Source organism: Penicillium coprophilum, assembly GCF_028826855.1.
Source record: "Penicillium coprophilum strain IBT 35676 chromosome Unknown utg000004l_segment0_segment0, whole genome shotgun sequence".
Lineage (NCBI taxonomy): Eukaryota > Fungi > Ascomycota > Eurotiomycetes > Eurotiales > Aspergillaceae > Penicillium > Penicillium coprophilum.
Window position 1 is genome coordinate 1,830,819 of NW_026622723.1, and position 26,030 is coordinate 1,856,848.

General features: G+C 47.5%; 10 protein-coding genes across 10 annotated transcripts; 7 read left to right on the forward strand and 3 right to left on the reverse strand.

Moving 5' to 3' along the window:
• Positions 1 to 948: 948 nt before the first annotated feature.
• N7500_005104 (ER lumen protein-retaining receptor) lies at positions 949 to 2,058 on the forward strand (the record flags this gene model as incomplete). The annotated part of the gene is made up of 3 exons (XM_056676249.1): positions 949 to 1,048; positions 1,128 to 1,429; positions 1,489 to 2,058. 3 exons carry the CDS (start codon positions 949 to 951, stop codon positions 2,056 to 2,058), a joined length of 972 nt encoding a protein of 323 aa, XP_056531249.1.
• A 2,276-nt stretch (positions 2,059 to 4,334) lies between these two features.
• On the forward strand, positions 4,335 to 5,609 carry N7500_005105 (uncharacterized protein; the record flags this gene model as incomplete). The annotated part of the gene is made up of 5 exons (XM_056676250.1): positions 4,335 to 4,350; positions 4,377 to 4,417; positions 4,488 to 5,171; positions 5,268 to 5,333; positions 5,397 to 5,609. The coding sequence occupies 5 exons, from the start codon at positions 4,335 to 4,337 to the stop codon at positions 5,607 to 5,609; spliced, it is 1,020 nt and encodes a 339-aa protein (XP_056531250.1).
• Positions 5,610 to 6,931: 1,322 nt separating this feature from the next.
• Positions 6,932 to 7,583, forward strand: N7500_005106 (putative C6 finger domain protein; the record flags this gene model as incomplete). Its single annotated transcript, XM_056676251.1, has 3 exons — positions 6,932 to 7,117; positions 7,191 to 7,451; positions 7,542 to 7,583. The coding sequence occupies 3 exons, from the start codon at positions 6,932 to 6,934 to the stop codon at positions 7,581 to 7,583; spliced, it is 489 nt and encodes a 162-aa protein (XP_056531251.1).
• Positions 7,584 to 7,939: 356 nt separating this feature from the next.
• slx4 lies at positions 7,940 to 10,618 on the reverse strand (the record flags this gene model as incomplete). Its single annotated transcript, XM_056676252.1, has 1 exon — positions 7,940 to 10,618. One exon carries the CDS (start codon positions 10,616 to 10,618, stop codon positions 7,940 to 7,942), a length of 2,679 nt encoding a protein of 892 aa, XP_056531252.1.
• A 652-nt stretch (positions 10,619 to 11,270) lies between these two features.
• Positions 11,271 to 11,974, reverse strand: N7500_005108 (EKC/KEOPS complex subunit CGI121/TPRKB; the record flags this gene model as incomplete). Its single annotated transcript, XM_056676253.1, has 3 exons — positions 11,271 to 11,570; positions 11,635 to 11,757; positions 11,819 to 11,974. 3 exons carry the CDS (start codon positions 11,972 to 11,974, stop codon positions 11,271 to 11,273), a joined length of 579 nt encoding a protein of 192 aa, XP_056531253.1.
• A 264-nt stretch (positions 11,975 to 12,238) lies between these two features.
• N7500_005109 (Bax Inhibitor family protein) lies at positions 12,239 to 13,308 on the forward strand (the record flags this gene model as incomplete). Its single annotated transcript, XM_056676254.1, has 2 exons — positions 12,239 to 12,768; positions 12,828 to 13,308. The coding sequence occupies 2 exons, from the start codon at positions 12,239 to 12,241 to the stop codon at positions 13,306 to 13,308; spliced, it is 1,011 nt and encodes a 336-aa protein (XP_056531254.1).
• An 861-nt stretch (positions 13,309 to 14,169) lies between these two features.
• On the forward strand, positions 14,170 to 14,745 carry N7500_005110 (RBM8 family RNA-binding protein; the record flags this gene model as incomplete). The annotated part of the gene is made up of 2 exons (XM_056676255.1): positions 14,170 to 14,415; positions 14,518 to 14,745. The coding sequence occupies 2 exons, from the start codon at positions 14,170 to 14,172 to the stop codon at positions 14,743 to 14,745; spliced, it is 474 nt and encodes a 157-aa protein (XP_056531255.1).
• Positions 14,746 to 15,733: 988 nt separating this feature from the next.
• Positions 15,734 to 17,458, forward strand: N7500_005111 (putative glycosyl hydrolase; the record flags this gene model as incomplete). The annotated part of the gene is made up of 1 exon (XM_056676256.1): positions 15,734 to 17,458. The coding sequence occupies one exon, from the start codon at positions 15,734 to 15,736 to the stop codon at positions 17,456 to 17,458; it is 1,725 nt and encodes a 574-aa protein (XP_056531256.1).
• Positions 17,459 to 21,471: 4,013 nt separating this feature from the next.
• N7500_005112 (short coiled-coil protein) lies at positions 21,472 to 22,063 on the forward strand (the record flags this gene model as incomplete). Its single annotated transcript, XM_056676257.1, has 2 exons — positions 21,472 to 21,791; positions 21,880 to 22,063. The coding sequence occupies 2 exons, from the start codon at positions 21,472 to 21,474 to the stop codon at positions 22,061 to 22,063; spliced, it is 504 nt and encodes a 167-aa protein (XP_056531257.1).
• A 2,710-nt stretch (positions 22,064 to 24,773) lies between these two features.
• Positions 24,774 to 25,741, reverse strand: artA (14-3-3 adaptor artA; the record flags this gene model as incomplete). Its single annotated transcript, XM_056676258.1, has 4 exons — positions 24,774 to 24,881; positions 24,944 to 25,014; positions 25,073 to 25,621; positions 25,681 to 25,741. The coding sequence occupies 4 exons, from the start codon at positions 25,739 to 25,741 to the stop codon at positions 24,774 to 24,776; spliced, it is 789 nt and encodes a 262-aa protein (XP_056531258.1).
• Positions 25,742 to 26,030: the final 289 nt, after the last annotated feature.

Sequence of the window (26,030 nt, forward strand, 5' to 3'; positions counted from 1 at the left end):
GCTCCCTACTCCTGGGAATATCAACGGTAATGAAAATGATGATTGGGTACTACTCATGCTGCAGCGATTACATCTGCTTTGGGAATCTTACCGCGTCGCCTGCATCACTTGGTGCATCTAGGCCTGAATCCACCACGGCTACAAACGCAAATAAACAGATATTGATCTTCCAACTGGAATCCCAGCTCATTGGTATAACTCCAGAAGCTTAAGAAGAGCCTCGAACCAACTTTTGATAACTCAATGTCTATTGAGTAAGTTGTGCGTCCTCATGGCCTTTGCTCCTGAACATCCCCGCATCTTTTGTTTCTTTAGTTCATATCATATCCTCTAATGATTCTTGGTGGGCCTTGATTTTTATGGCTTGCTAAAAGCAACATTCCTCACAGTATGTCTAGTACCTCGAAGTTCGATCATCGAATTATATATATTTCTTCACAATTTCCACCTGTTGTGAGTTCCCCGCGTATATATACACTGGAACAGCGGTGTTGAACAGCACATGTCAACCGTAACTACACTAGGCAACAAGATAGAATCAAGAGGTATGCAGCTCTTTCGTCATCTAATAAAATCAATTCACCATATTTTTTTTTTCGCCAACTACCCCAGAGCTTCCAATACACGCTGACGTCAAGCTCACGTGAGAGGAAGACACGCGGCCCAAGCTTATGTGGATCACCGATAACGAACTCCCAGTCACTCCAACAGCGCCAATATCCTTACCAGGTTGCATCTCCCTGCTTGATCTCATTGGAGGGGGGAACGTATATACGAAAAAAAAAGCCAAAGAACAAAGAACTCATTTCTTCTTCAGTCTACGGAGTACTCGGCACCTGATTATTCTCATTCCACCAGATACTTACCGCCGACCTCGATAGTGATAGCTTGACAAGTGTCCACACCCCACGTCCAACTTACTGTTTGATTCTTCGACCACGTACAGCCATGGTGGCCTGGAATGTCTTTCGCATAATTGCAGATCTGTCCCACTTAGGGTCAATATGTGTCCTAATTTGGGCTATTCACAAGAATAAGAGCGCTGAGGGTTCGTACATCCCTGCATCAATCTGATTGGAGCTACCTAGGTACACTGCAAAGGTTACTGACACGTGAAATTGATTTAGGCGTCTCACTCCTCACGCAGCTTCTTTATGGTGCCGTCTTCATATTTCGCTATCTTGATTTGCTTGATCCCCACACGTACACGCGTGGGACATGGCACGGCATTTGGAATGTCTCTTTCAAGCTCTTCTATATCATCTCATCCGCATATCTGATATACCTGATGATGAAGGTATATCCGCGGACGCGAGAGAGAGAGCGAGCTTGGAAACTCGGTTTGTGGTCTGTGGCTGGGTCCGCTGTTTTGGCACCTATTTCAATCTGGCTTCTCGAAAAAGAGGCTTACAATGCATGGTTCCTTGAAGTAAGTGGGACAAGCCCAAAGTATTCATATTCTGCAGTTTAACATATCCAATCACTTAGTTTTGCTGGGCCTTCTCCATTATTCTTGAGTCTGTGTGTGTTTTGCCGCAGCTCCTTCTCCTTCGTCAGACCACTGTCCCGACGGTGATCGACTCATATTACCTACTTGCTCTGGGCTCTTACAGAGCATTCTACATCCTCAATTGGATAGTCCGCCTCGCCAATAAGGAGCCCTTCTATGATTGGATCGCCGTCGTGTTTGGAATTGTACAGACCGCCTTTTATGTCGACTTTGCATGGGTATACTATTCGCGCCAGCGAGTCAAGCTTCGCAATGGTGGTGTCGTTGACTCCGAGGACTATGGGAACAGCTGGCTGGTGAATCGTGTGATGAATTTCCGGACATCGCGACGCTCTGCAGACGAAGAACAGCACCTTCGAGACGAGGAGGAAGGTGTGGATGGTCAATCAAACCAAAACCGATGGGGCGCTCGTGGTATTTCCATAGCAGCCGACGATACCCTGGAAACCAATGGTCACAACAAGGGACATCATCATGATGATAGCTTAGATGGGTTTTCGGGGGACGAAGACGAAACGGATGATCACCGGGTGAACGATTCTCGTTAAGTGATGATTTGCCATGGGCAGAGTCGTTCACGGCGACACGTATATGTCAGTCAAGTTGGTTTTTGGATGTTAAGCAGAGCTCTCTAGGCCTCTAAAGGGGTTGATTGCACGGGAAGACCCGCCATTGCTGTTATAATCTGGTCATCCCACAGGAGTTGATACCTACCTTTCGATTCTCGGGCCTTTGGATAGAAGTAAGCAATGAGAACATGTATGAAATATACCATACGAGCTCCAAGCTGCTTGGGGCCATTTGATTTCCTTTGATCTAGGAGCCTGCTATGGATTCTGATTTCTTGTACAATATGTCTGGAAATCGGCCGGTAAATGGTCCTACGAGATTGTCTATGGGGTCTTTTTTAGCTGCCGCTTTTATGGGGGCGCTCTCGGGGTGAAAAAGTGTTACCTTTAGGGTCCATGGGTATCTATGAGTCTAGCCCCCGTATATTCGGCATACCTAAAGGAGCACTTGGCCCCCAAAGTATGGTGAATCAATATGCAAGTAGCTATCACATAAGATAAGCCAGGGACAGAAGTTCCTACACGAGAAAGTGAGAAAATAAAGAGCCAATAGTCAGTTGTCAGTATTCAACATCCAGGAAATACAAGCGTTTACTACGCCTGGGAACGATCTTCAAAGTCTCTACGGAGCACGGCGTACATGTCCCGAGATTCAACTGGTTACTCCCCCAGAAGAAAGATACATGGGAGCTATCAACTCCCGATGTTTTCTCGACTGCGATGTGCAGATCCACAAAATGTGAGCGTGTTATTCAAGGTCCAGACACTGGCTTTTTCTCGGGCGCTTAGACGCAGGATGTGGCTCGGAGAGGTGACCTCGGAAGCAAACGATCACCGGAGAGGTGGAAAATTGAGAGGGGGAAAAAACTGCCATAGTTCTTTTTTTTTTTCTCTTTCTCTTTTTTTTTTTTTCTGCTAGAGATCCCTACATATGCAAGAAAATTAGAAATGAAAGAAAATAAATATCACAAAGAATGTTCCAAGGTTGTTCTGCATCTTCGAGATGACCGGGGTTTACCGGGTGTCTGCATCAGCGCTTAACCAGCGGTCATGAATTCTCCGTGGACAAAGCCACGGCGCGTGGGGTCTTCTCAGCCTCAAAGAGTTTTCGGCCATCTATGGCCAGTCAAGAGCCGCCCGTCTGGAGCAACGCCTCTGGGGAATGAATGCATGGAGATTGCATGGAGAATGCATGGAGAAGGATCATGATCCCTCCCATTCCCACAACCGGTGTGTTGGAATCTAGCGTCACCTTGAGGGATTTTCTTTTCTTCTTTTCTTCTTTTCTTCTTTTCTTCTACTTCTGGTTGCCAAAATGAAATATTAGCGTAGAGAGGCACAAGGCTGACTTGAGATCTTCATGAAGAGGGGCCAATATCGGATTTGGGGGGCAGGTGAACGTTTTTGTCTGACTATATTGAAACCTGTATATCATTGATGGGCTTAGTATTGATATTATAATTTTCAATGGGGTCCAAAATCCGTCCGGTGGATTCCTCCAGAGCTCTAAGCGCTACGCTTTGTCTCCTTTGTGGAGGATCCTCCACAACCCTCAGCAGCGCAGTAATTCCTGTTTGAATTATTCTTTTTTATTTTTTGGCCCGTTGTAGTGGGTCTGAGGTCATGGACTGACTTTAATTCCTATTCACCATGCAGAGTCTGAGCCCCCATCCAGGGATGGGGGCGGAATATGGATATCAACATTGGACTATTGAGCCCGCAGCGCTTAAATATAGGCTCTCGTCGAGTCTTCATGAGTTTCCCTACGTTCTAATGCGGCACAGCGCTCGTCGGCGGTACTGATCTCTGTTTTGGTGCTCTCTGAGCCTATGGTTCATACCTCTACTGATTGTTCACACCGTGCCTTACGAGGCATCCCCGGTGCTGGCTGTGATATCGCTCAAAGTGGAGGACAGGCGGAATTGTGCATCTTTCTTGCTTTTAAATCTTCCCCTCTTTTCTTGCTCGCATGAATCTTATAAAATCGACTCTCGTCGGTGGTTGGGAATGTGAATATTTTCTTCAACATCCTCGGAGTGGAAAGCCTTATTGATATACACATACAACCCTAACTGTTCAGCAAACCACCATAGTCTGCCAGCCGCCTGCAGTTCCACATCTTCCCCTACATCGAGTTTCACATCTCGTTTCATATTCTGCTGCTTCGGCGTTTATTCTCTCCACTCGGACAGCGCAGTGGACTCGTGAAACTTCCCCGTGTTTTATGTTTTGCTTGAGTGCAACCAGTCAACATCATGTCTAATCGCTCGGGTATCCCCCCTCTGAGGAATTGTCAGAGTACTACGAAGATATCCCAGCTCATTGGCCTAGTCAACCGGTATGTCCATTTGCACTTCTGATCCAAAACACTGTATGTTTCAACATGAGCTGATCCATATACCATCTAGACCCCGTATGTCGGAGCCACCAGCCCGTACTGCACAGAGCCTCTAGCTCCATCCAGCATCCTGACACCAATCAGTCTCCCGGACAGCTCGTTTCGTCCCAGCCCAGCAATCAGTCATCACTCACATGGCTACGGCACACAAGAATACCATTATGGGATGAATGACCCCATGTCAGCCCCAGTGGGCCTCGGTATCTCTGCACCGTTCCCAAGTGACTTCCCCCGGTCTTCAGCACCCGCTTCCGCCTATCTGTACGCCCCGGGGCCAAGTGATCTCCATCATAGCGTGGGACAAACGCCTAGCCAGTCGCCACAGGGCCCACCACCAGCTAAGCGCGCCAGGCACCCATCCTCGGACGCACCCTCGCGGGATCAACCAAGCAACACTCCAATCAACATCGCTCCCAATCCAGAGGGCCTTCTCCGGATGGAGCAAGATCGCCAGAACATCCAGCCATCTCCACATATACTCCCTAAAGTCCGAGCTCCAGGCCGCGGGCGACGTGATCCGCGAGCAGAAGACGAAGATGCATTTGTAGAGGAGCTGCGTGATAGACAAACGGCCTGGAAGGTCGTGCGTCAAGAATTCCGGGAAAGATTCAATAAAGATGCCTCCGAGGCGCGCCTGCAGATGCGTCTCCATCGCCGACTCCGAGAGCGAATGGTGCGCTGGGAAGAATCAGATGTGAGTATGTACCTCCCGCAACATATGGTATACACAAGCTATAGGAGCTGGAGTATACACCTGTTGAACACCCATGCTGAGACGCAAGTCTACTAGATCAAACTCCTAATCCACGCCCATGGGATCTGGGCAAAAGATAAATTTCATTTCCTCTCGGACAAGGTGAGCTTCCCTATGCTCGTATTATATAGGAAACGTTCTAATGTGTCTTTTGATCTTTCGTAGATGAAAGAACTTGGGGGTACTAGACTGTATTCACCTGATCAATGCAGAACTCAACTTCGACTTTTGGACACGAAAAAACAACATCGTGATCGCTCGAGTGAATCGCCATCTGCCATGTCTGATCCTGCTCCTACCACACCTACTGTGTCTCGAAAACGACCTCGAGCTCAGTCCCTAGAGCTGGAGACTGACAACGAGGAAGCGGCCTTTTAGATTCAAGCGCGTTTTTCTTTTCTTTTCTTTTCACTTTTCTCATCCCTTCTTTTCTTTTTCACCCTTCTTCTTCCATCTCTTTTCATTTCTTATTCCTCGTTTCTATTCAGCTTGACTTTGTGATTTTCGCTTTCCATGGTCTCTTCGGTTCTTTTCTTATTATTGTAAGATCAATCGGATCGACTGTTTGCCCCCGGTTCTTGGCCCCTTGGAATCGATAGGAGTGTGTTTGCAGAGCTGGGAGAAATTGGCATTACACCATTTTCTATATATTTTATTCCTCTATTATATCTCAATTTCAATTTTATTGCTCTCATATCCTCCATTCCTTTGCAATGATCTGTTGATCTCTTTCCAAGTTTGATGTAGCACATAGGAAGGTGCAGTAGTGGCTCGGCCCCAGGGCTGTGAAGAGCTAGAGAGTTATGGGCAGCTATTTTGGGACATCAATTTACCTATTGGTTACTTTCCTCTAGGGAAGTGATACTTTCATACAAAAGAGGGCTAATTTCCCACCCAATTAGGATTCATCATGTGAATACGAATGATACTCAGAGCCATGCAACGAGCCATCGAATTTCCACAACTCTCATTCATAAAGGACGTGTTTATATTTTGCTTTCTACACAGTTGAGGATGATAGACCATGAATAAATAATGCAGATGGGGAAAATCTTGAAGAACTATCGAGCTGATGAGGATCCTGGGCTTGATAAAGGGTTGGCGAGTGGGCACAGCCACTTATAAAAAGTGCTATTGTCCTGACAAGGGTCAGATCATTCTCATTGGGCCATATAGATACATCTTGTAATGGGATGGATCAAGTTTTGTTTTAGACAAGGCGTATAGCCATTGACAATATAGCAAAAAGATCGACAGAACTCATTGGAAGAAGCTAAAGAAAAAGAAAAGCCAGAAGTTCGAGAAAATTTCTAGGACAATGAGGTGTATACAACAATGGCTCTGTCCTTGACCCAGACACTCTGAGTGAGGACTTCTCATGTCTAACAAAGCAAGCAGCGTCAAACAGCCCAGTCATTTGTTATGCGCCATGTTGAGACAGCAAGGTCCAACAAAGCGATTTTACTCAAGACAAAGGTTTTGTGATCTGAGTGCGATCTGGTTCGGATGTTTTCTCTGGATAGAAAAAAAAATAGACAAGAAAAACTGATTCTTACCTGGAACTAGCCTAGAGAATGAAAGGCAAGTACTCCAAGATCTCAAACACAGACTCAATATGTTTCTTCGGTGCTTTGCATAAGAAGACGAGATGAGAAGCCATTTAACCATCATTTCCAGAAACAAGATCATCCAGTCTCATCATGGATACTCCAGACTTTACAATCCCCGACGACGAGCGCGTCAACGACGCTCATAGCGAGAATGCCCCGAAGCCCAAGAAGACTCGCCGCAGCCGCTACGACCCCGAGCCCGACTGGTCGGCCATGGTACGTGCCAAGGTCACCAAGGCTCAACACCGTGTCGGCCAGGCCTGTGATCGTTGCAAGGTACGCCCATTCATATCCTGATCTCGCGTTGGCTTTGGCTCAGAACACCGCACTAACGCATTTGTATGTCTAGCTCAAGAAGATGAAGTGTACGCCCGATCCTGAAGGCTGCGGCTGTTGCCTTGTCCTCAATATCCCATGCAAAGTCACTGACCGTGTCACCGGTGAGACCTGGGTGCGTGGTGAGGCTGGGCGAATGCGGAATCTTATCGAGAAGCTCAAGACGCAGTCCGAGAACCTGAAGGAACAGGTCACGCAGCTTCAGCAGAAGAATACAGAGCTACAAGCCTGTCTGGATGATTCATACAGAACCAATCTTATGAATGACTCCAAGGTATGTCTTTCTTCCCGCTTTTGTAATTCACATTTTACATTGGCATATCCATGTCCTGATTCTTTGATTGAGGGCTAACTCAATTGCCAGCCGGATCTTAACCCCGGAAATCATCACCATACTCTCCTATGAGTGTGACGCCTTTTTCGCACATGCTATTTTTAGACAAGGTATCATGTCTCGAGGGCTTGGTTTGCTGTTTGCATCTGTTCCGTTCTGTCCAATATGCAATGTATGATCGAGAAACTGAAAATGGCACATGGCCATAAGATCCGTTGTTTGAGTACGCAAATGCTTTTATTTTGAATACTGTGGACGTTTTGTCACTTAGTGAAGTAGAGAATGTGAGAGACTTCTTACAGTAGATGGAAAAAGTAGATATGTTCATCTTCCTCCAAAAGGACATGTCAGTGGGTATAATGCAGTATGATCCCGATTCGTGAACCGGGTATCCAAAATAGAAATGAATGCAAATAACCCTTGCGATTTTACCAGCTGGCATTGCTTTTCCAACAACAACAGATTCCTTTACTTTCACACCATTCCCGGACAGACGCAGTGCCAACCTCGCGATCTTCGCCCACAAGCCCCAGTCCTTCGACATTGAGCCAAGCGGTGAAATCTTCGAGGATGATAGGGTCATACATGAGGATTTTTTCATGCCATGTCGGTCGAATACGGCCACCACGAGACGATGATAGTGGCGAGAACCGAGGCTGGACCCGAACAGCTTGGGTGATTCGCGCAGACATACCTGCCAGATTAATTTCTTTAGAGGATTCTGCTGTGTGTGTGGCTGTGCGTGTGGCTGTGAGGGATGCAGAGGATGCTGGCCCTTTGGCTGAAATTCTGGAAGAAAAAACCTTGCCCTTGGTTGGACTTGGTGACGGTGTTTTCGTGAGGATTTCCAAAGAGCGTTGGTGTGCTTGGCTGTCTGCCTTGCACTTTGAATAGATGTCGGTATAGTGCCTTTGTACTTGACTTGGAGAGGGAATGATTTCTTCTTCCGAGTCTTGGATCTCTTCCACATCAATGAATGACATAGAGGTCTCAGTGATAGGCTTTCCTTTGGGGTTTTTCTTCGGGCCTGTCTGGGGATTGGATTGCGAGGTAGACGGTGATTTCGTCGCGTCAAGTGATTTTCGGTCCTTTGTAGATGTCGCAGATTTAGACTTCACCGTCGCCTTTGGCTTCGCATCCATGGTGGGGGTTGGAACATTGTCCATCTTAGACACAGTTTCTTTCTGTTGCTTGGATTGGCGAGCAGGTTGGCTGCCAGAGGTAGCATTGCTACCATTTTTCGATTCCCAACATTGTTGAAGGAGATCGATCATCTTCTTGCGGCCTCTGACTGGCTTGAAACCATAAGTGGAAACCTGTTTAGACAATTCCATATCTGTGAATCCGGAGTATTGTGGCATGGAAGGCGCCTGCGAGGTAGTTGGCTGGGAACCAGCCGCTTCAGTCGGGGGACCATCGGCTCCCTTTGCAGGCTTTGCAGCTTTGTCTCTAGCCTTGGGCATGGTAGTAGCTGTAGCTGTAGGTACCGTAGCTTGAGCCTGCATATCTGAGCCCAAGGCCCTTTGGGCCAATGGTAGCGATGATGATCTCTGTTCTGAGGGTGAATCTATGTCGGCGAACTCAAGCTCAAACCAGTTGCTCGCAAGAGTTTCGTGGCCTACTCGTCCTGCTCGTTCCAATTCCACAGTGTCGTGACTCTTCTTTGCGGGGGTTTCTCCTCCACCCGTCAAGTCAACCATGTTGAGTGTTTCTGGCTCCATCAAAGAACCTTCGGTGTCTCTGGCGCCAACACACCACAGATTCCTGGTTCCTGCCAGCCTTGATACAGAACAAGAAGACGACTCTTGGATCGCTGTAGAGTTTGTGCTGTGCGTCCCTTCTGGAGATGACAGACCTTCGGAGGCACGGATGGCTTGCTGGGTTTCTCGTAAAGTCCGCGGCGAATCATCTCTTTCCAATTGACTGCAGGTACCAAATACAAGATCTTGGTCATTAAGAAATTCGACAGCTGCTTCCGGGGGAAGTACAGTGAACGAAGATTCTTTCTCTGTCTCTTTGGTCTTTCTTCGGCTTGCTTTTGCCTTCCTGATGTCTGGAAGACGATTAATTACCGGCTCATCGTCTTCTGTGTCGAGCATTGAATATTGCGCAGTCATGCGCGCCGTCAAGGTGGTAAACTTCTTAGGCTTGCCCTTTGTTGTCTTTTTGGGTATTCCCGATGCCATATTTTCTCCTTGCGCGGATGCCCGTTCACTTGAATCAGAGTACCTTTCATTGGACAATAACTTTATCTCAGGATTGACTAGCTCTATCCGTCGACGCTTTGTTGGTCCTCCGCCAGTCGCATTCTGCACAACGTCGCGGGGTATCAAAGCCGACCCAGAATAATTGTAGTCGGATAGCCGCTTGCCAAATCCACCCGCAAGATTCGAATCACGGTCTTTATCCTGGCTGTCACCATCGTTCACGGTAGCAATTTCCTCGTAAGCGGTATCCCTTGGTGGTGTCCAGTCCATCCTTCTCCTCATTGCCTCATCTAGATGCAATGCTTCATCCTCTTTCAAAGCATTTGATTCCCCGAGAGTAAGTTCCTCGGGTATGTCTTCCGAGGAGGATACTTTTGTGGCAACCGTCTTCTTTTCACCTTTGTTGGATTTCTTTGCTAGTGGATTGACGCTCGTCTTCGTAACTTTCCCAGCCAGAGTCATATTTCCTGTATCTTTGCTCATGATATTCTTGCGAGGACGACCTTTGGTCGGTTTCACCGCTTCATCTTTCGTGCCTGCAAGCTCTGGCTGGGCGTCCCCAAGCGCAATTGTTCCTGCCGCATCTGCGGCTTTCTTCGCCTTCCGCCGCGATTTGCTCGATGCAGTTTGGTTGCGGGGGTTTGAAGTAGGATCCTTCTTGATCGATCGTTGTTTCGGTCTTGTCACGTCCTCAAAACACTTGGTGCTCGGGATTGGAGTGGGAAAAAAACGGGAACGCGTATGAGATTTAGACAAATCGGCTGTCGGGGGTATTGGTGGTGGCGTTTCGCCTCGTGGCAAGAGTTGAGTGACCCGCTTCGCATCATGCCTAGCTGGCCCTGGCGACTGTGGTGGATTTGGAGACGATGACAAAATGATCACATCTGCAATGCTGGCCATCGTCGCGAATGGCGTCTCAGGGTGTTATGATCAGGGAGAGTCGCATGTACTGTTTGAGTTTACTATATCAGACATTAGGCAAATTTCACACTGAAGGCAAAGCAGTATCAAGTATATGCAAGTCGGACATGCTGGAGAAGTAGCGTTAGGAGATCCGAGTTCAATGTTTCGATCTAAAAGGGCGGATCGGCCGCGGTCTTGGCAATATTTTGAGTTGGCTACATAGTTCGGCCGGGCAACCAACTGTATGCATTCAACCTCAGCCGAGTAGATTTATATAATGCAGGCTAAGTACTGGGATCATTCAATTCCGAGATTAAACAAAACATTTTGACTGTCTTGTATCACAACATACAAATGGTCAGGGCCAGACGCGTCGAACCATAAACAGACCCTGCACCTCTAGAATATTTCGTTCAATTCATCATGATCTTGACTTCGTGCACTTTCTCGATAAAGAGATCTGAAGTGATCTCTGCCCATCACTGGGGCTGAGTAACAGTAGACCTCAGAAAAACCATACGACCTGCTTGTGACTGATGATGGGTGTATTCTGAAAGTCAATTTGGAGTTCAAGATGTCCCACTCTCCCCATAGCAGACTTGAGGCATTTTGGGCACAGTGAATTTGGTGGCTTGATATTGGCAATTGCTCATGATCCCCTCAATGCAATTGCACTCAGCAAGGAATTTTCGAGTCTTTGCTTAACCTCATCATTTTCCTTGGCAGTTGGCGAAGGCAAAGCCCCTAGCTTGTACGCTTTCTTGATCTTGTTGATATCAGAGATTTCGGATAGTGTCTGATCATCGAAACGTGCAGGTGTTCCTTCAACCGAGCTGTCCAAGTGGGCCGCGACGGATTCATGTGTTATCTCCGGAGACACAGAGACCTTGATCACCAACAAGTCTTTGGTTGAATCGGAAATACCGAATCTACGGAATGATTCCGTGATCTAAGTCCGTGTTAGTCCCGGCTTTAGTAGCAATTGCAGCTAATTCCTAAAATTGGCGACGTACATTATTTGTAGGATTCATTGAGAACACGATCTCGGAATGAACATTATGCGATTTCAGTCGATTGTGCATGTAATCATTAACTGCTCTGAATACTGCAGCAGTGGCGTGAGCTCTTGACAGAACCTGTCGCTTAGTGTTAGTGGACTAGTTCCTGATATTAGCTCTCAATGACAGCTTGACATACCATGCTTGCATCAATAAATGCATACTGGAAATCTGTTTGGCCAGCGAGTAGTTGACCCTTCAGAGAGGCGGCATTTTGAACATCGCGATATAGAGCAACATGCACAGGCACCGATGGTAGATGTGGCAGGCTGATTGTCTCTAGACTTGAGGCCATGGCTGGAATCGAACTAAAATTGAACTGAAGAAGATGACGTATTTGTAATCAGGCCGATCTGATAAAAAAATACATAAAGTGAGCTCTGGCGGTTCACTGTGAGTCTACAAACCCATCCCACTTCTTGATGCACGTGACTAATTCTGGAATTTTCCGGATTTAAGCGGTCGCCGGCGGAATATGAGTAATCGCCTGCATATCACCCGTGGGCCCGACATTTAAACGTCGCCTCTCTTTCGACTCTCGACTATCCCCATCGCAAATATGGCTTTCTTCCTACGGCGCCCGTTCGCTGTATCCTCGGCACTGCGCCAGGTCCCTAAGCTCACAAACACCACCCGATTCATTCACAACTCCCCCATCAAGCCTACCCAAGCAACAAAGCCTCAGGGCGTTTCATCATCGATCTTCGCCAAGTCCCGACAGAACTTCCAAAATGCCTTCCGCCGTACATATATGCAGCAGAGCTTCAACCCTGCCCAGGATGGTAATATGACGCAGAAACTGTTGTATGGCGCCGCCATTATTGGTGGTACAGTTCTGGCAACCAACTTCATCTTCAACCGTGAAACGAGAGAAGACGGCGGTATGCCTGCTTACGAGCAGAGCTACTTGAATCAGACTTTCATGCACACTGGTCTTGGTGTTGGTATCATTGGTGTTGCTGCTCGTGCCCTCCATATGAGCGGCTGGTCTTATCGTCTCATGGCCATGAACCCGTGGCTCGTTATGGGTGTCGGTCTCGTTGGCAGCATCGGCTCCATGTACGGCACTTTCTACACTTCCCCGGATAAGTAAGTTCTTCGCCAGTTTTTTTATTTAATTTTCCAGAAAGACACTGACCTTTAATTAGCTACATGATGAAGTATGGCTGCTGGACTGTCTTCAACCTTACCCAGGCTGCTCTTCTTTCTCCCTTGATGTTCATGAATCCTGCCATTCTCGCTCGCGCTGGTCTTTACACTGTTGGTATGATGGGCTCAATCGCTTTTGTCGGTGCTACTGCCAAGCAGGAGAAGTACCTCTACCTGGGCGGTCCCCTTCTTGCCGGTGTAACTATCGTTGCTCTCTCTGGACTCGCCCCCATGGTCCTCCCTGCTACTGCCGTTCGCACTCTGATGTGGTCTGAGCGCCTCTGGCTGTACGGTGGCCTTGCTGTCTTCGGTGGTTTCACTCTTTACGATGTGCAGAAGATTCTGCACCATGCTCGTCTTGCTGAGCGCGGCTTGATCAAGCGTGATGTAGTCAACGAGTGCGTCAGCCTCGAGTTGGACTTCATTAACATCTTTATTCGCATGGTCCAGATCCTCGGCATGGGCAATAACCGTCGCTAAGCTACTTTATATCCACTTTTTTAATTGGATAATCTGACCTCGGTTTGTCCAACACCAGAATTGGTGATTCTCTTGTTTTTCTCATAGTCATTGAACAACCCCTCCCTGTATATGAACCAAATGTGTATTTATCTCTTCCCTTCTACCTTTTGACTTTTTTTTTTCTTTTTTTTTACCGTTCTTTGGTCTTTGAACCTTGATGCTTCTTCATACGGACAAGGGCAGTTGATCGCTGTTTTCTGCTTGCCGAGAGACATAGAACAGACGGGGTAGCGAATACAATCTCCACTCCTTTGACATTTCTACTGCGTATAAAAATATCGCTGACAATGATTCGAGTCTGCAAACTCTGTGTTTGGAAGAGACTAGAAGACGCTCCAACCTGCAAAATTGGGAAGCAAAGTAACAGTCATCTGTGAGTCAACTATTCGGCGGGGTTTAGTTCTGGTGATAATGCGTCGCAATATCACTTTTGGTAGAGATTTAATGACACAACTGGCTTTCGTTTTCTACAACACTATATACTACGTGGGATTTTGTTAATTCGATGATACTCCGAAACGAGATCAGCATGATTTCAACGTTTACATATGTACATGTACCAGGGTCTCGGACTTATCAGCACACCGATCTACAACATAGGAAGGGTAGACTGTGGTCATGTGACTGACGGCTTTCTCTCGAAGGTGAGGTTGCCCGAGACCGCCCATGAGACCGCCCAGTGATACCGCCCTCCGCCCTCTGCAGACTTCAGATCGCGATCCAGATTCAGGCTCATTGACCGCTACAAACGTGCAGGCTAAACCCCCCAACATCATACCAACACAATAACACAATCGCCTTGCGCCCCTACCTTACGATATGTCGAACGAGATGGAAATTGACCCTCCTGTCGCGCATGACGACGTTCCCGAGCAGTCAGATCGCAGTTTTGAACCACGCACCCAGGGCAACGCGGTCGCCGTGCGGAGTATCGAAGGATGGATTATCATCGTATCTAATATCCACGAGGAGTCATCAGAGGAAGATGTGACTGAACTCTTTGCGGAGTATGGCGAGATCAAAAACTTCAGCTTGAACCTTGATCGGCGAACGGGTTATGTCAAGGTATGCATCCTCCCACAAAGAACGCCTCATCTAAGATATGGGAACCTTTGCCTACCCTTTTTACATGCAATGAAATGATGTTTAACACAAAGGTTCCGGCAGGGCTACGCATTGATCGAATACTCCACTCTCCCCGAAGCCAGTGAAGCTATCCAGAACCTTAACGGATACAAGCTCCTCGAACAGACGCTTCGTGTCGATTATGCTTTTGTCCGCCCACCTCCATCAGGCAAGAACAAGAATGGAGGGCCAAAGGGCCGAGCCACTCGGAATCGCAGCAGAAGCCCCAACCGAAGCCGCAGCCCTGAAGCTGGCGGTGACCGGGACTAAGTCTTCCTGATGAATGGGAACAACAAAATTTGACCGGCATACGTTGCTTGTGATATTCCATTTGATACCTGGGCTTTGCTTTCTCTCTCATTTTCTCAATACCTCACCCTATTTCGTTCGAATTTTTGCCCATCATTCCTACCAGAACTTGTCTACAAACGATGAACATATCATCTAGTATTCGCCGGCACGACCCCTCTTCAGTCGAATCTGTATGATTCCACAGGTCAAGTGTGGGTGTCCATGGAACACATACACACAAGAGGTATGTGCCGGCGCCATGATAGATTGCCATAATGGTATGAAAATTCGCTCTTAAGCTTTGACTAGAAATTTGCTGATATGGACTCAGAAATGAAGGGCCCTTTGATGGAAATTGAACATTTGTGTTTGAGCATCTGGTCAACAAAGACAACCCTGGACCCCAAAGCCCAGCAACTTCTGGGAGTAATGTACATTATGAAGAATGGATTTTCTTAGTTATGAGCGACCTTTCACCTGTCCACATTTTTTGAGAATTATTTTAGGACGAAGCCAAAAGAGTACATGAGTTTTCCTTAATATATGTTGTAGTATATCTATGTAACATCCCCTATGGGGTGGGATGCATCATGCGACAGCCATGTGGCGTCAGGTAGGGTCGATAAATATTCCTTGCACGTTGGAGCTAGTGTTCTAGGGTCAGGAGGCTTTGGTGGGAGTTCGCATAGTAACAATAATGATTGAATGCCACACCAAATTGTTGTGGAGGTTCTCACCTGACCACTGCAGACCTCACCTGCCCAGATGGCCCTGACCCGGGGCATCAGGGTGACTAAGCTTAACCCTATCCGGCTCCCCATTTTCCCCGCATGGCGCATGCGGACATCGCTCTTCCTCTTTTTTAGTCGCTTTCATTGCGTACTATCTACCCCCTATTCTTATAGACGGACTCCAGAATCCTATGTCTGGGGATCTAACTCTGACAGGATATGTATCCTGATGCAGAATGGCTCCTCAACACGCATCTCTGACCCCCTTGGGGCTATTACGATCTCTAAACTGTATTATTATACTATGCTTCCTATCATTCTCAGTTGTGGCCAATGCGCTGGCGTATCCATCCCAGGAACTTCTGGGAACCTCCCCATCTTCCAATTCGATTGATGCTCCCGTAAAGGGGACTGTCTTTATGGGCGCTGGATTGGCGCCGGAAGAGTCGATTCACGACCCCATCCTAAACACCCTGCAGGATCTTATTGCCGCACTGCAGGTGATGCAAGACAGGTACTTTGTACTGTGGCAGGGCACGTGGCCGACCAGCATCGATTGGACTGCAGCAGTGTTAGGCACGCACGTTTCGGCAGTGCTCTCGTCTTTAACCTCAGGTCCACTTGATATTCCCGACAAGGACGGGATGCAAGGATTATCCTTCTTCAGGCTCGAGAATACGGTCAATCGGTTTTTCAGCCATATTTCCGCGTTCTACTTTGGCGAAAATGCTTTCAGTCTCAGAAACCAGGCATATGATGACATGCTATGGGTTGTTTTAGGGTGGTTGGAAAATATTAAGTTCCAAAATCTTCATTCGGACCTTCACTATGTCACTTCAAACAGCAGCTCAGAAGAACTTTGGTACGGTACCCAGTTCCAGAACTCTGCTGCGCACAGAGCACGCATCTTTTACGAGCTCGCCTCCGCTGGTTGGGACAAAACCCTCTGTGAGGGCGGCATGATCTGGAGCCCATATTTGATACCCTACAAAAATGCGATTACGAACGAGCTCTATATTTCCGCAAGCATCGAGATGTACTTATACTTTCCTGGAGATTCTGTGAATGCCCCGTTCCTTGTCGACTCGCAGGGCCCACAGCCCCTACGGAAGAACCCACACGACCCTAATCATCTGAAGGCTGCAATTGACGGGTATGAATGGCTCAAGAATTCTAATATGACTGGAATCGGCGGTCTCTATGCAGATGGTTTCCATATCAGTGGCTGGAAAAGCGCATCGAATCCCGGCTCAGGACAATGCGACGAGCTCAACACTATGATCTACACATACAATCAAGGAGTCATTCTCAGCGGGCTAAGAGGACTCTGGCTAGCCACAAATTCGCAAGGCTATCTGCGCGACGGTCATGAGCTTGTCCACAAAGTACTTCAGGCTACCGGGTGGCCACATACCTCCAGCCAGCAGTGGAAGGGACTTGGTCGCGGAGGTGTGCTCGAGGACGCATGTGATTCTCGTGGAGACTGCTCCCAAGACGGACAGACCTTCAAAGGGATATTCTTCCACCACCTGTCCGGATTCTGTCGGCATCTTCAGCCGGAAGAGAAGCAGTTCCTGACGGACGCGATCCGCAGGCATGCCGCAGATGATGACTGGGCCGAAATATATGAGCAGCATATGAAGCAGTGCCGCGCATATGGTCTCTGGATCGAACACAATGCGCAAGCCGCTTTGATGACTCGTGACAGCGATGGCAAGTTTGGTACCTGGTGGGGGCGCTCATATCATCACCTGGATGCCAATGAGATCGTGGATAGCAGCACTATCCCAGATGATGCTGTTGATTACCGCAATGCCGATCATGAGCCCAAGTCCTGGACTACAGGATCCACGCCGGAGGACTACAACAATCGTGGTCGAGGCCGTACGGTTGAAACACAGTCCGGCGGCATTGCTGTGTTAAGAGCCCTGTATCAATGGCAATCCTATGATGCTCTGTGAGCAAAACAACTAAAAAGTTTGGTGGTTGGTGTTTTGAGGTTTTGATGGTAAATAGGCACCATTCATTGCATACAGCGCTTTGGGGCTCTTTTCTACAACCTATACAGTCTGCAATTACTGGAAATCATTATCATATCCTTCGTTTTCCACATTGGCTTCTCATGAGTCTATACACAATCTCGACGCCCATACTAGGCATTGCCATCATGTACAATAGCTGGAACACTGATATTTTGACAGCTTTCTCGAGACTTGGGATTGGCGATCAAAACAACATAGTACTTCAGCGCTAGCCTTTTAGTCTGATCCTCTATGGATCTCATATCCCGCCCTGATCAAAGTTCCGAACAGGATGATTGGCAGAAATGGATCCCCAGCTCGCACAGCTCCCGATAGATCCATCTCCACAAAGCACAAAACAGGAATGCAAATCTGCAAAAACCGGATTACTTGATCATCGGATCTGCAACAGGTAGACACTGGTAAGCGATCGGAACGTCTCTGTGTTATGTGTTACCTACATTGGGTTTTGTAGGAGACATTGCAAGACATTTTGAGGCTGACGTACGATATAGACATTTTCCTGGCGATAGGGACACAAGACTAATGACTCTTGCCATTTTGGGTATGCTTACGCAGCACCCGTTTTGCTAGAGTATATACACGAGAAGCTAACAATATCTTTGTGTTCCCGGAGTGAAACCTACACAATGAAAGATCTTTCATATTGTTTCTTCCCCGGCGAACCCTGTTAGGTTGCCAACGACATGCCGATGTTTACTCACAAGCCTTTATAATTTGAGACGATGTGAGACATAGTCTTTCGGCACACTGTCCTAGACAAGTTGATGCCGGCTATGCATAACATGGATATTAAACTCTATTGTAGGCGGGTAATTACAGGAAAACAGATATTCAACGTTCAATGGAATCGGAAGAAGTCTCTACACACATATGATATATTACTAGATCCGGATCAAGCCTACGGTATAAAGGGAAATATCGGAGCGCTATACCTCATATTAAAATCTCAAGGAATTCTCATCCCGATGATTGGGCCTAAAATATCCATCGAAAAAAAAAAGACAGGAAGGTGGCCACTTAAAACACAGGGGCAAAAAGAAGCAAAAAGAAGGGGGAAAAAAACCCACTCTAGCGTGCGACTAAACATCCTTGACGCCCCCTCCGTAATGGGGAAAAACCGCGTTCGTATAGGTGGGGTGTTCGGGAGTCCGTAGGGCACGAATCAACCAAAACGCACTTGCAGATCGGCGGGTACTTGAGTTGCCCATTAGCTTTTGTTTCTCAAAGTCAACCCGAAAAGCAATCTTAAAGGCGATATATGTTGTACGGAGTAGATGTCTCATAATCATTCTAAAAGTCCGTAGTGGTCTGATATTGATCTGTCTCAGTTGCCCCGAGATGTTTGAGGGAACCACAATTGGAAGCAATATAAATTGAAATGAACCGGTATAATTTAGATGCTAAATACCTTAGGTAAATACACCGATTTTCTACGTTCTTATCGTTTAGATTACGACCTAAAAAGGATGTCACACGCACACCCCTCATGGGCTTCGGTGAAGGCACCTTCAGTTACACTGTTCAAGAGATGTAGATACGGTATCAGGTCTGAGCGTATAACTGCTTAGGGCTTCAAGTCATCTGACAACGGGATCCAGGAACGCATCTGGTTTGATAGAGAGGGGAGGGTGAGTTGGCTGTCACCAACCGCATAAGCAAAGCCAAGACTTTGGGGGGGCAAAGATTATGTATGTACGTTATAGTCGAACATGTCTTCTCAACGGTGGTGTTTTCTAATCGTTATTGTAGGTCTGACTCAAATAGGTTACGACATTAGAAAACCGATGTCGATGGCGGAGCACTAGTACCTATCCCCGGACCTTAAAGGTGGCGTCGGCAATTTTGATGATTTAGGGTACCTCATAATTTTGCCGGGACCGGGGAGCCTAACAGATTCATCGCACTGAAAATGATTTACTGAGATCGGCGTCTATGATGGCACTCAGTTTCACCTCCTTTTCGGCTGGCGATCTATCGAATAATAAGGGACCATGTCAAAAATTTACGGGAATGGATCGTCTGAAGCCCAAGCGTTGGGCGCACATTGGTTATGGAGAGGAGTGGGCTAAGGATGGGAGATGGTGACTGGTTGTGGGATATTACGACAGACATTGGGGGGGGAGGGTGCGGAGCAACAAACTGCAGTGCCACTGAACTCTTTTCTCTTAAGTTAATTTTCCCCATTAGTGTTCCTAAGTGCTGTGAATCTATATTGTACGGTATTTTTTTTGGTCGCGGTGGAGGCGGCTAACGAGGGGCGAACGGGGATTTATTCTCGGATCTATTTTCCTGCTTCCAATTCCACCTACATTTGGTGGCATATAGGACACCCTTGTTGGACCTTCAGGATCGAGAATATCTCATAAACAAGTGCCGTTTCCCGGGAACCTTTGTTCCTCGGTCGATCTTGCCCAAGGGCGGTTGTATCTACCCCTTGGAATCTTCGTCACCGTACAATATACCGAGAAAATCATTATATATGTAGGGTATGAAGTACAGAGCAAGTACTCTTCGTCATGCTATATTAGGTATACTCCATACTTTGTACTTTGTATAACTACGAGGTATATCTGTGTGAGAATTACATTGAAGGAGCCAATTATATGGCGTCATTTGGCTCTGAGGCTCGATCGACATTGCATGCCCCCCCTGAAGGACGGGGGTATGGCCACATGTGCAATATTGGATAATACGAAAGTATACAAAATATAAGATCTGATTTAATTGTTTCCCCAAGTTCCAAGGTTACCTACCTATGGGGGATATCGGGATGAAATAGAATGGAAGACCCAAGTTTTCCGGAGAAAATAAACATACAACCCTTGGAAGGTATGTATGTTGTAGACGACATACATAGGATATTATGATTTTCACAATACGTGTCAAATGCTATGGCGGTGGAGCGAAACCGAAGAACGTCCTATAATGTACTGAGTACTTGATCGGAGCCGGCGCAAATAGGGAACAGCGGTGTACCGGGTACTTGTCGGGGGAAGAGGTGTGTGTGTGTGTGGAAAGGGGAATCTAAGGAGCCACCCGTTAGTTCCTGAACGCCTCTCATTTCTAGAAAATCCCCTCTTTTTTTTTTTCTTTTTCCGTTTTATTTTATTATAAATTCGAGATTTGAAATTTGAATATTTTAAGGGTTAGTTTAGCTAGATGAATTGTACTAAGATAAAATTAATGTGAAAAAAAAATCTAGTAAAATAGAAGAAAAAAAGAAGAAAAGAACCGTCTCGGAGGGATGATCCAAGGGAGATAGGTTCCTCCACCTACTGAAAAGGTGCTAAGATAGACAAATTATACTGGAGACTCCATGGGTACAGCTGGGTACCACTGGATACCGTACCCGTCGCACCACAACTCAGGTCACTCTGTTGTACCCCCTCTGCCGTAACACCGATACCGAAACTCTCTTCCTTTTTTCCCCCAAAGCTCTTTTTCGTTCTGACTCCCCTTCTCTCTTTCTTCTGTCTCTTCTCTTTGAATACATTCTCAATATCTTTAACCTCGATCCCTGCCTTGTGGCCAGCCTCTCTTTTTCGGAGAGAGAGGAAGAAAAAAAATCCTAAACCTTCCCTTTGAACCCACTCCGGCTACCTTTCTCTCCCCTCTTCCCAACCTCGAATTGCATTCATCTCAAACCACGCTTTTCGAATTTACTCGCCTTATTAAAAGTCGGCCCTGGTCGTCTTGAAAGTTACATCTACTCCTCCTTTTCGACTTTCCACCGACCCGGTAGCTACCTCAAGCGTAACACAGATTTCTCATCTGGGGTACATCGCTAGGGGTAGACCGTGGTCGTTCATCAGCCGCCTTTCTTTTCCCTCCGGCTTCTTTTAACCAGCCAACCCCCCAATCGTGGGAGCTTGATTCTACCGCCATCCTGGACCTCCTTTCGATCCTGTGTGTCGCGAGCAGTAACCCTTATGGCATCAGACACAGAAATGACTGAAGCCTCTCCTGTTGATACTTTGCCGCACCCAAACGACGGTGGCCGCATGCATATTTCATCTCTCTCATCATCTTCTTCTATATCCGACGCCGAAACCGACCGTCGAGGCCGATCAGAACGTCCGCGAATGGCGAGCCGCAAACCCAGTGCTTCGATCCTTGTCCCTCGGGACCACCCCGAAATTGAAATAGAGGAGGAGGAGTTTCCCCCGGACGACGCCCGCGCAATGAGTCCACGGCGCAATTCAGCCGATCTGGAGCGTTTGGGCAAGGAGGCCCGACAGACCCTACAGGAGTGAGTCTGAAAAGCCATTCAAGGCGATTTTCTACTGGAGTGTGCCAACCATAAGATTTCGGTAGCTAACTATATGAACTAAAAAAAGGCAAGCCAAGGCTCTCCAATCATCACTTCAAGCTCTCGCTGAACGCATCGACGCGGTCAAATCGGACCATGATAAGTTGGAAACCGAGAACAAAATCTTACAAGACTACATCGGTGGTCTCACTCGCAACATGACCAAGAGTGAAATGACTCGCAGTACGAAAGCACGCAAAGCACAAAAATAAACCGACTGTCCGATCAGACCGTCGCAAGGTGGCCGAATATCTCGTCCCGTGAACGTCACTCGGGGAGAACCGCCTGTTATTTTGCGGCAGGGGCTCCACGTGTTTACATACGGTCACCGGTTCTACCGAGATTCGGACTATTTACACCTCTCGACAAAATCCCTGGTCAACGAATTTCTCTTCTCACCGCATATTTAAGTGGTTCAACGAGTTACATGCTCAATGTCAGCATGTCACGGTCTCATTAAACAACAGGGTCGGGGATTTTATGGACACAACTCTCTTTCTGCGATGGGGTCAGCATTTGTCCGGCAATCTTACGGCCTTTTTCTCACATATCACATCTGCCACCCGACTGGTTCGAGTGGCCTCGGAACACACCACATTTCGGTTTAATCGCCACAAAGTCGTCATCTCCACAGCACCCCTGTTCAAGGATCGACCGAACTGGGGAGGCTGAATCCGAATCATTTCAAGGGGGAACTTCAAGGGATTGTTCGTGACATCATCGCATGCCTTGTATGGCCACCACCTGACTTCTTGGCATTTGATTTCCCGGGTGTCTTTATTACATCATCCTGTCGGTGTGCGACCTCCAGGGCTCTTATCCTATTAACGCAGTGTTCCACTCTACCTCTCTTCAACCCTGTCGATATTATTGGCCCTTTTTTTTTTTCCATATTCCTCTTTCATCCGGCGTTTCTTTTTTTTGTGGTGGCTCTGTGAACACGTTTCACTTGTACTTTTTTTTTTTCTTTTTGTGATCTTTCGATGCATAGCACCTTGGGCGTTTCGGGGACTGGGACTAGACTCGATTTGATTGAATGGCTCTTGCTGGAGCATTTAAATGTTTCTTCATGGGCATTGCATGGTGACGGTCATCGCCACAACAGAACGGCGTGGGAAGTGGAAATCATACTACGGGTCTCTTGGAGCAGTCCATTTATCTTCTTCTCTTTCCTCGCATACCATCTCGATATTCGGGGGACTCTGTACATCTGCATTTCAATTTTTTTATTCCCCTCCATTTTCTTCTACTGTCTCCGCCGGGCTGACTCGTGTCTCCGCGTGGGGAAACAAAGATGCCGCTTTTTGTCATCTTTGTCATTACTGTGGCTCGATTTCTGATTCTTGCACTCGACATACCCTGGAGCGCGCATGTCTCAGGTCCTCTATTTTCCCTTTATTGTCCTCATACCCCTTTTCATCGAGCCCGCATGGCTGGTAGCATTGTGGTTTCGACCATACCAATGGAAACTATTTCAATTGAGACTGTCTCTTGTAGTTCTGTACAATAATCGCAAACTTGAAATTTTCGTTATACCAGGATACAGATAATGAAACGTAATTAAGAGCAATTCTAGACGAAATGTCCAATTAACTGTTGAGTCATGACAGGGGCCAAATGAACAAACAGTACGGCATGCATACCTAGTGAAGAGAGCGACGATCAGTTGCGACGTGACACAGGCAGGTGCACATAAGCTCGACAGTACCCAACTAATATAGCCACTGATATCATTGCGGCTTCGTCTGCAGTATACGGGCATATGCATGTCTGCACACCCCGGTCAGAGATATGGTGCCTATTCATCCTTCGAAAAAAAATGTGGCTTAATACAGGTTGAAGATTAAATATATCTTTCGAATTATCCGTCCTATCAGACACGGCTGTTCGTACCTTGTAGACCTTGATGTACATAACGCAAATGCACACGGAATACGGAGAACTCTCATCTTTCTTGGGTGCTGATTGGTATGGATCTTTGATTCAGATCGCTGTGATGAGGCGCCCAAGTGTCGATTATTTGAAGCAAATAATTGAATGAGCTCGTGTCCACCGATGGGGATCCTCGATGTGCTCACCAGTGGCCATGCTGCCAACAGGTAGAGGATGAAGGCATTGTGGATAAGAATGTGTTCATACAGAGACAGGTAGGATGTCCTCGGGAGCTTAACACGGCTGCTTCTTTCATCTGCAGGGTCTATTTTTCTTGGACATGACAGCTTGCTATCTACTCTGCGGCATCTATAGGCGGGCGATGGACAAAGACTCATACACATAGCCATCCATGCTTCAAGTACGATTCGCAAAGTATTACTCGAACAGCGTACGAGAGATTATCTTCGAAATCACATCTAGTGAGAATCAAAACGCCACATGGCACATATACGGGGAGTGATCGATAGGAAAGGTGAAAAGCCAGGTTAGGGATCAGCAAGGATGCCCTTGTTGAAGTCCTGATGAGGAACTGATTTGAAGAACTTCTGTGTGTATGTGTGTTGGGCTGGGAGAGTGCGCGCAAGGGGACTCTTTGGGTAGTTAAGAGGCAAAGTAGACAAAATAACAAGGAGAATGAAAAAAACGAAAAGAGGAGACAGGATGGATATCCCCCAGGCAGAGAACACAAGCGCCGGGCCAAAGCAAGCAAGCAAACTGCAAGTAGGCAAGTAGAGAGAAGATTCAAAGCAAAAATGGCCGAGAGAGCATCGTCACCTAAAGGTCAGAATATTTCTCACACCAACCCTTGCGAGTCTCTGCGATACTATAAACCGACAGCCGGGCCAATAAATCTCTTCGTCCTTCCTCTTTCGTCTCCAATCTATGTTCTTGTACTAGAAGACCCGTCGCGCGCTCTCTTTCTCTCGGTTTTTCCATCCGTCCAGAGGACGCGTGTCCATCAACAAGGTCTTTTTAGGTGTTAATCATTTACTCGGCGGCGGGCTTCTCGGCCTCAGCGGCCGGGGCCTCCTCCTTCTTATCAGCAGGGGCAGCGCTCTCGGAGGTGGGCTCAGCCTCGGACGAGGTCCAGAGGGTCTGGTGGGAAATGCGGGTCAGTGTATGAACGAATTGAATCAATAGGTGATTTCGACGCTTACCAGGTTGTCACGGAGGAGCTGCATGATGAGAGTGGAGTCCTTGTAGCTCTCCTCGCTCAGGGTGTCGAGCTCTGTAGAGAAATATTAGTTTTGGCCAATGTATCTGGCAATAGCTGTATTCCAACATACCAGCAATGGCGTCATCAAAGGCAAGCTTGGCGAGGTGGCAAGCCTGGTCGGGGGAGTTCAGAATCTCGTAGTAGAAGACTGAGAAGTTGAGGGCAAGGCCGAGACGAATGGGGTGGGTAGGGGCGAGGTCAGTGGAGGCGATCTCGGTGGCAGCCTTGTAGGCCTCCAGAGAGTGGTTGGCAGCACCCTTGCGGCGGTCGCCAATGGCGAACTCGGCAAGATAGCGGTGGTAGTCACCCTTCATCTTGTGGTAGAAAACCTTGGACTCGCCACTCTGGGCGGACTTGATGAGGTGCTCGTCCAGAACCTCCAGGATATCGTCGCAGATCTTAGCAAGCTCGGCCTCGATCTTTTGGCGGTACTCCTTGATGAGGGTGACCTGGGACTCGTTGCCCTTGGACTCCTCCTTCTGCTCAATAGAGGTGACGATTCTCCACGAGGCACGGCGGGCACCAATGACGTTCTTATAGGCGACAGACAGGAGATTGCGCTCCTCAACGGTGAGCTCAACGTCGGCCGAGGCGACGACCTTCATGTTCTCGACCATCTCTGCACCGCATTGTCAGTGATTTGTACAACTAGACAATCTAGACCCGAAAGAAACTAACCTTCATAGCGCTCGGCCTGCTCAGCGAGCTTGGCGAGGTAAACAGCGTCTTCGTGACCCATGGTGAATGTGTGTTTTCTAAAATGTGAACTATGTTAGCCTTTTTTTTTCTTCTCTCATATGCATTTTCCTTCTTGGGTTGATGGTTTTGGAAATGAAGACTGGAAATCACGCCATCAGGACAATGCAAGTAGTGAATGGCGAGGGGTAGACATCGACCCTCGACCCCCTCTGCAAATATACGGGAAGGGCCCAGTTGCGTTTCCAGCATCATGTAGAGCGCCTCTGGATCGAGATATTGAGACGATAAACCAAATACCCAGATATTTGGTCGATCATGACGATCGTGGC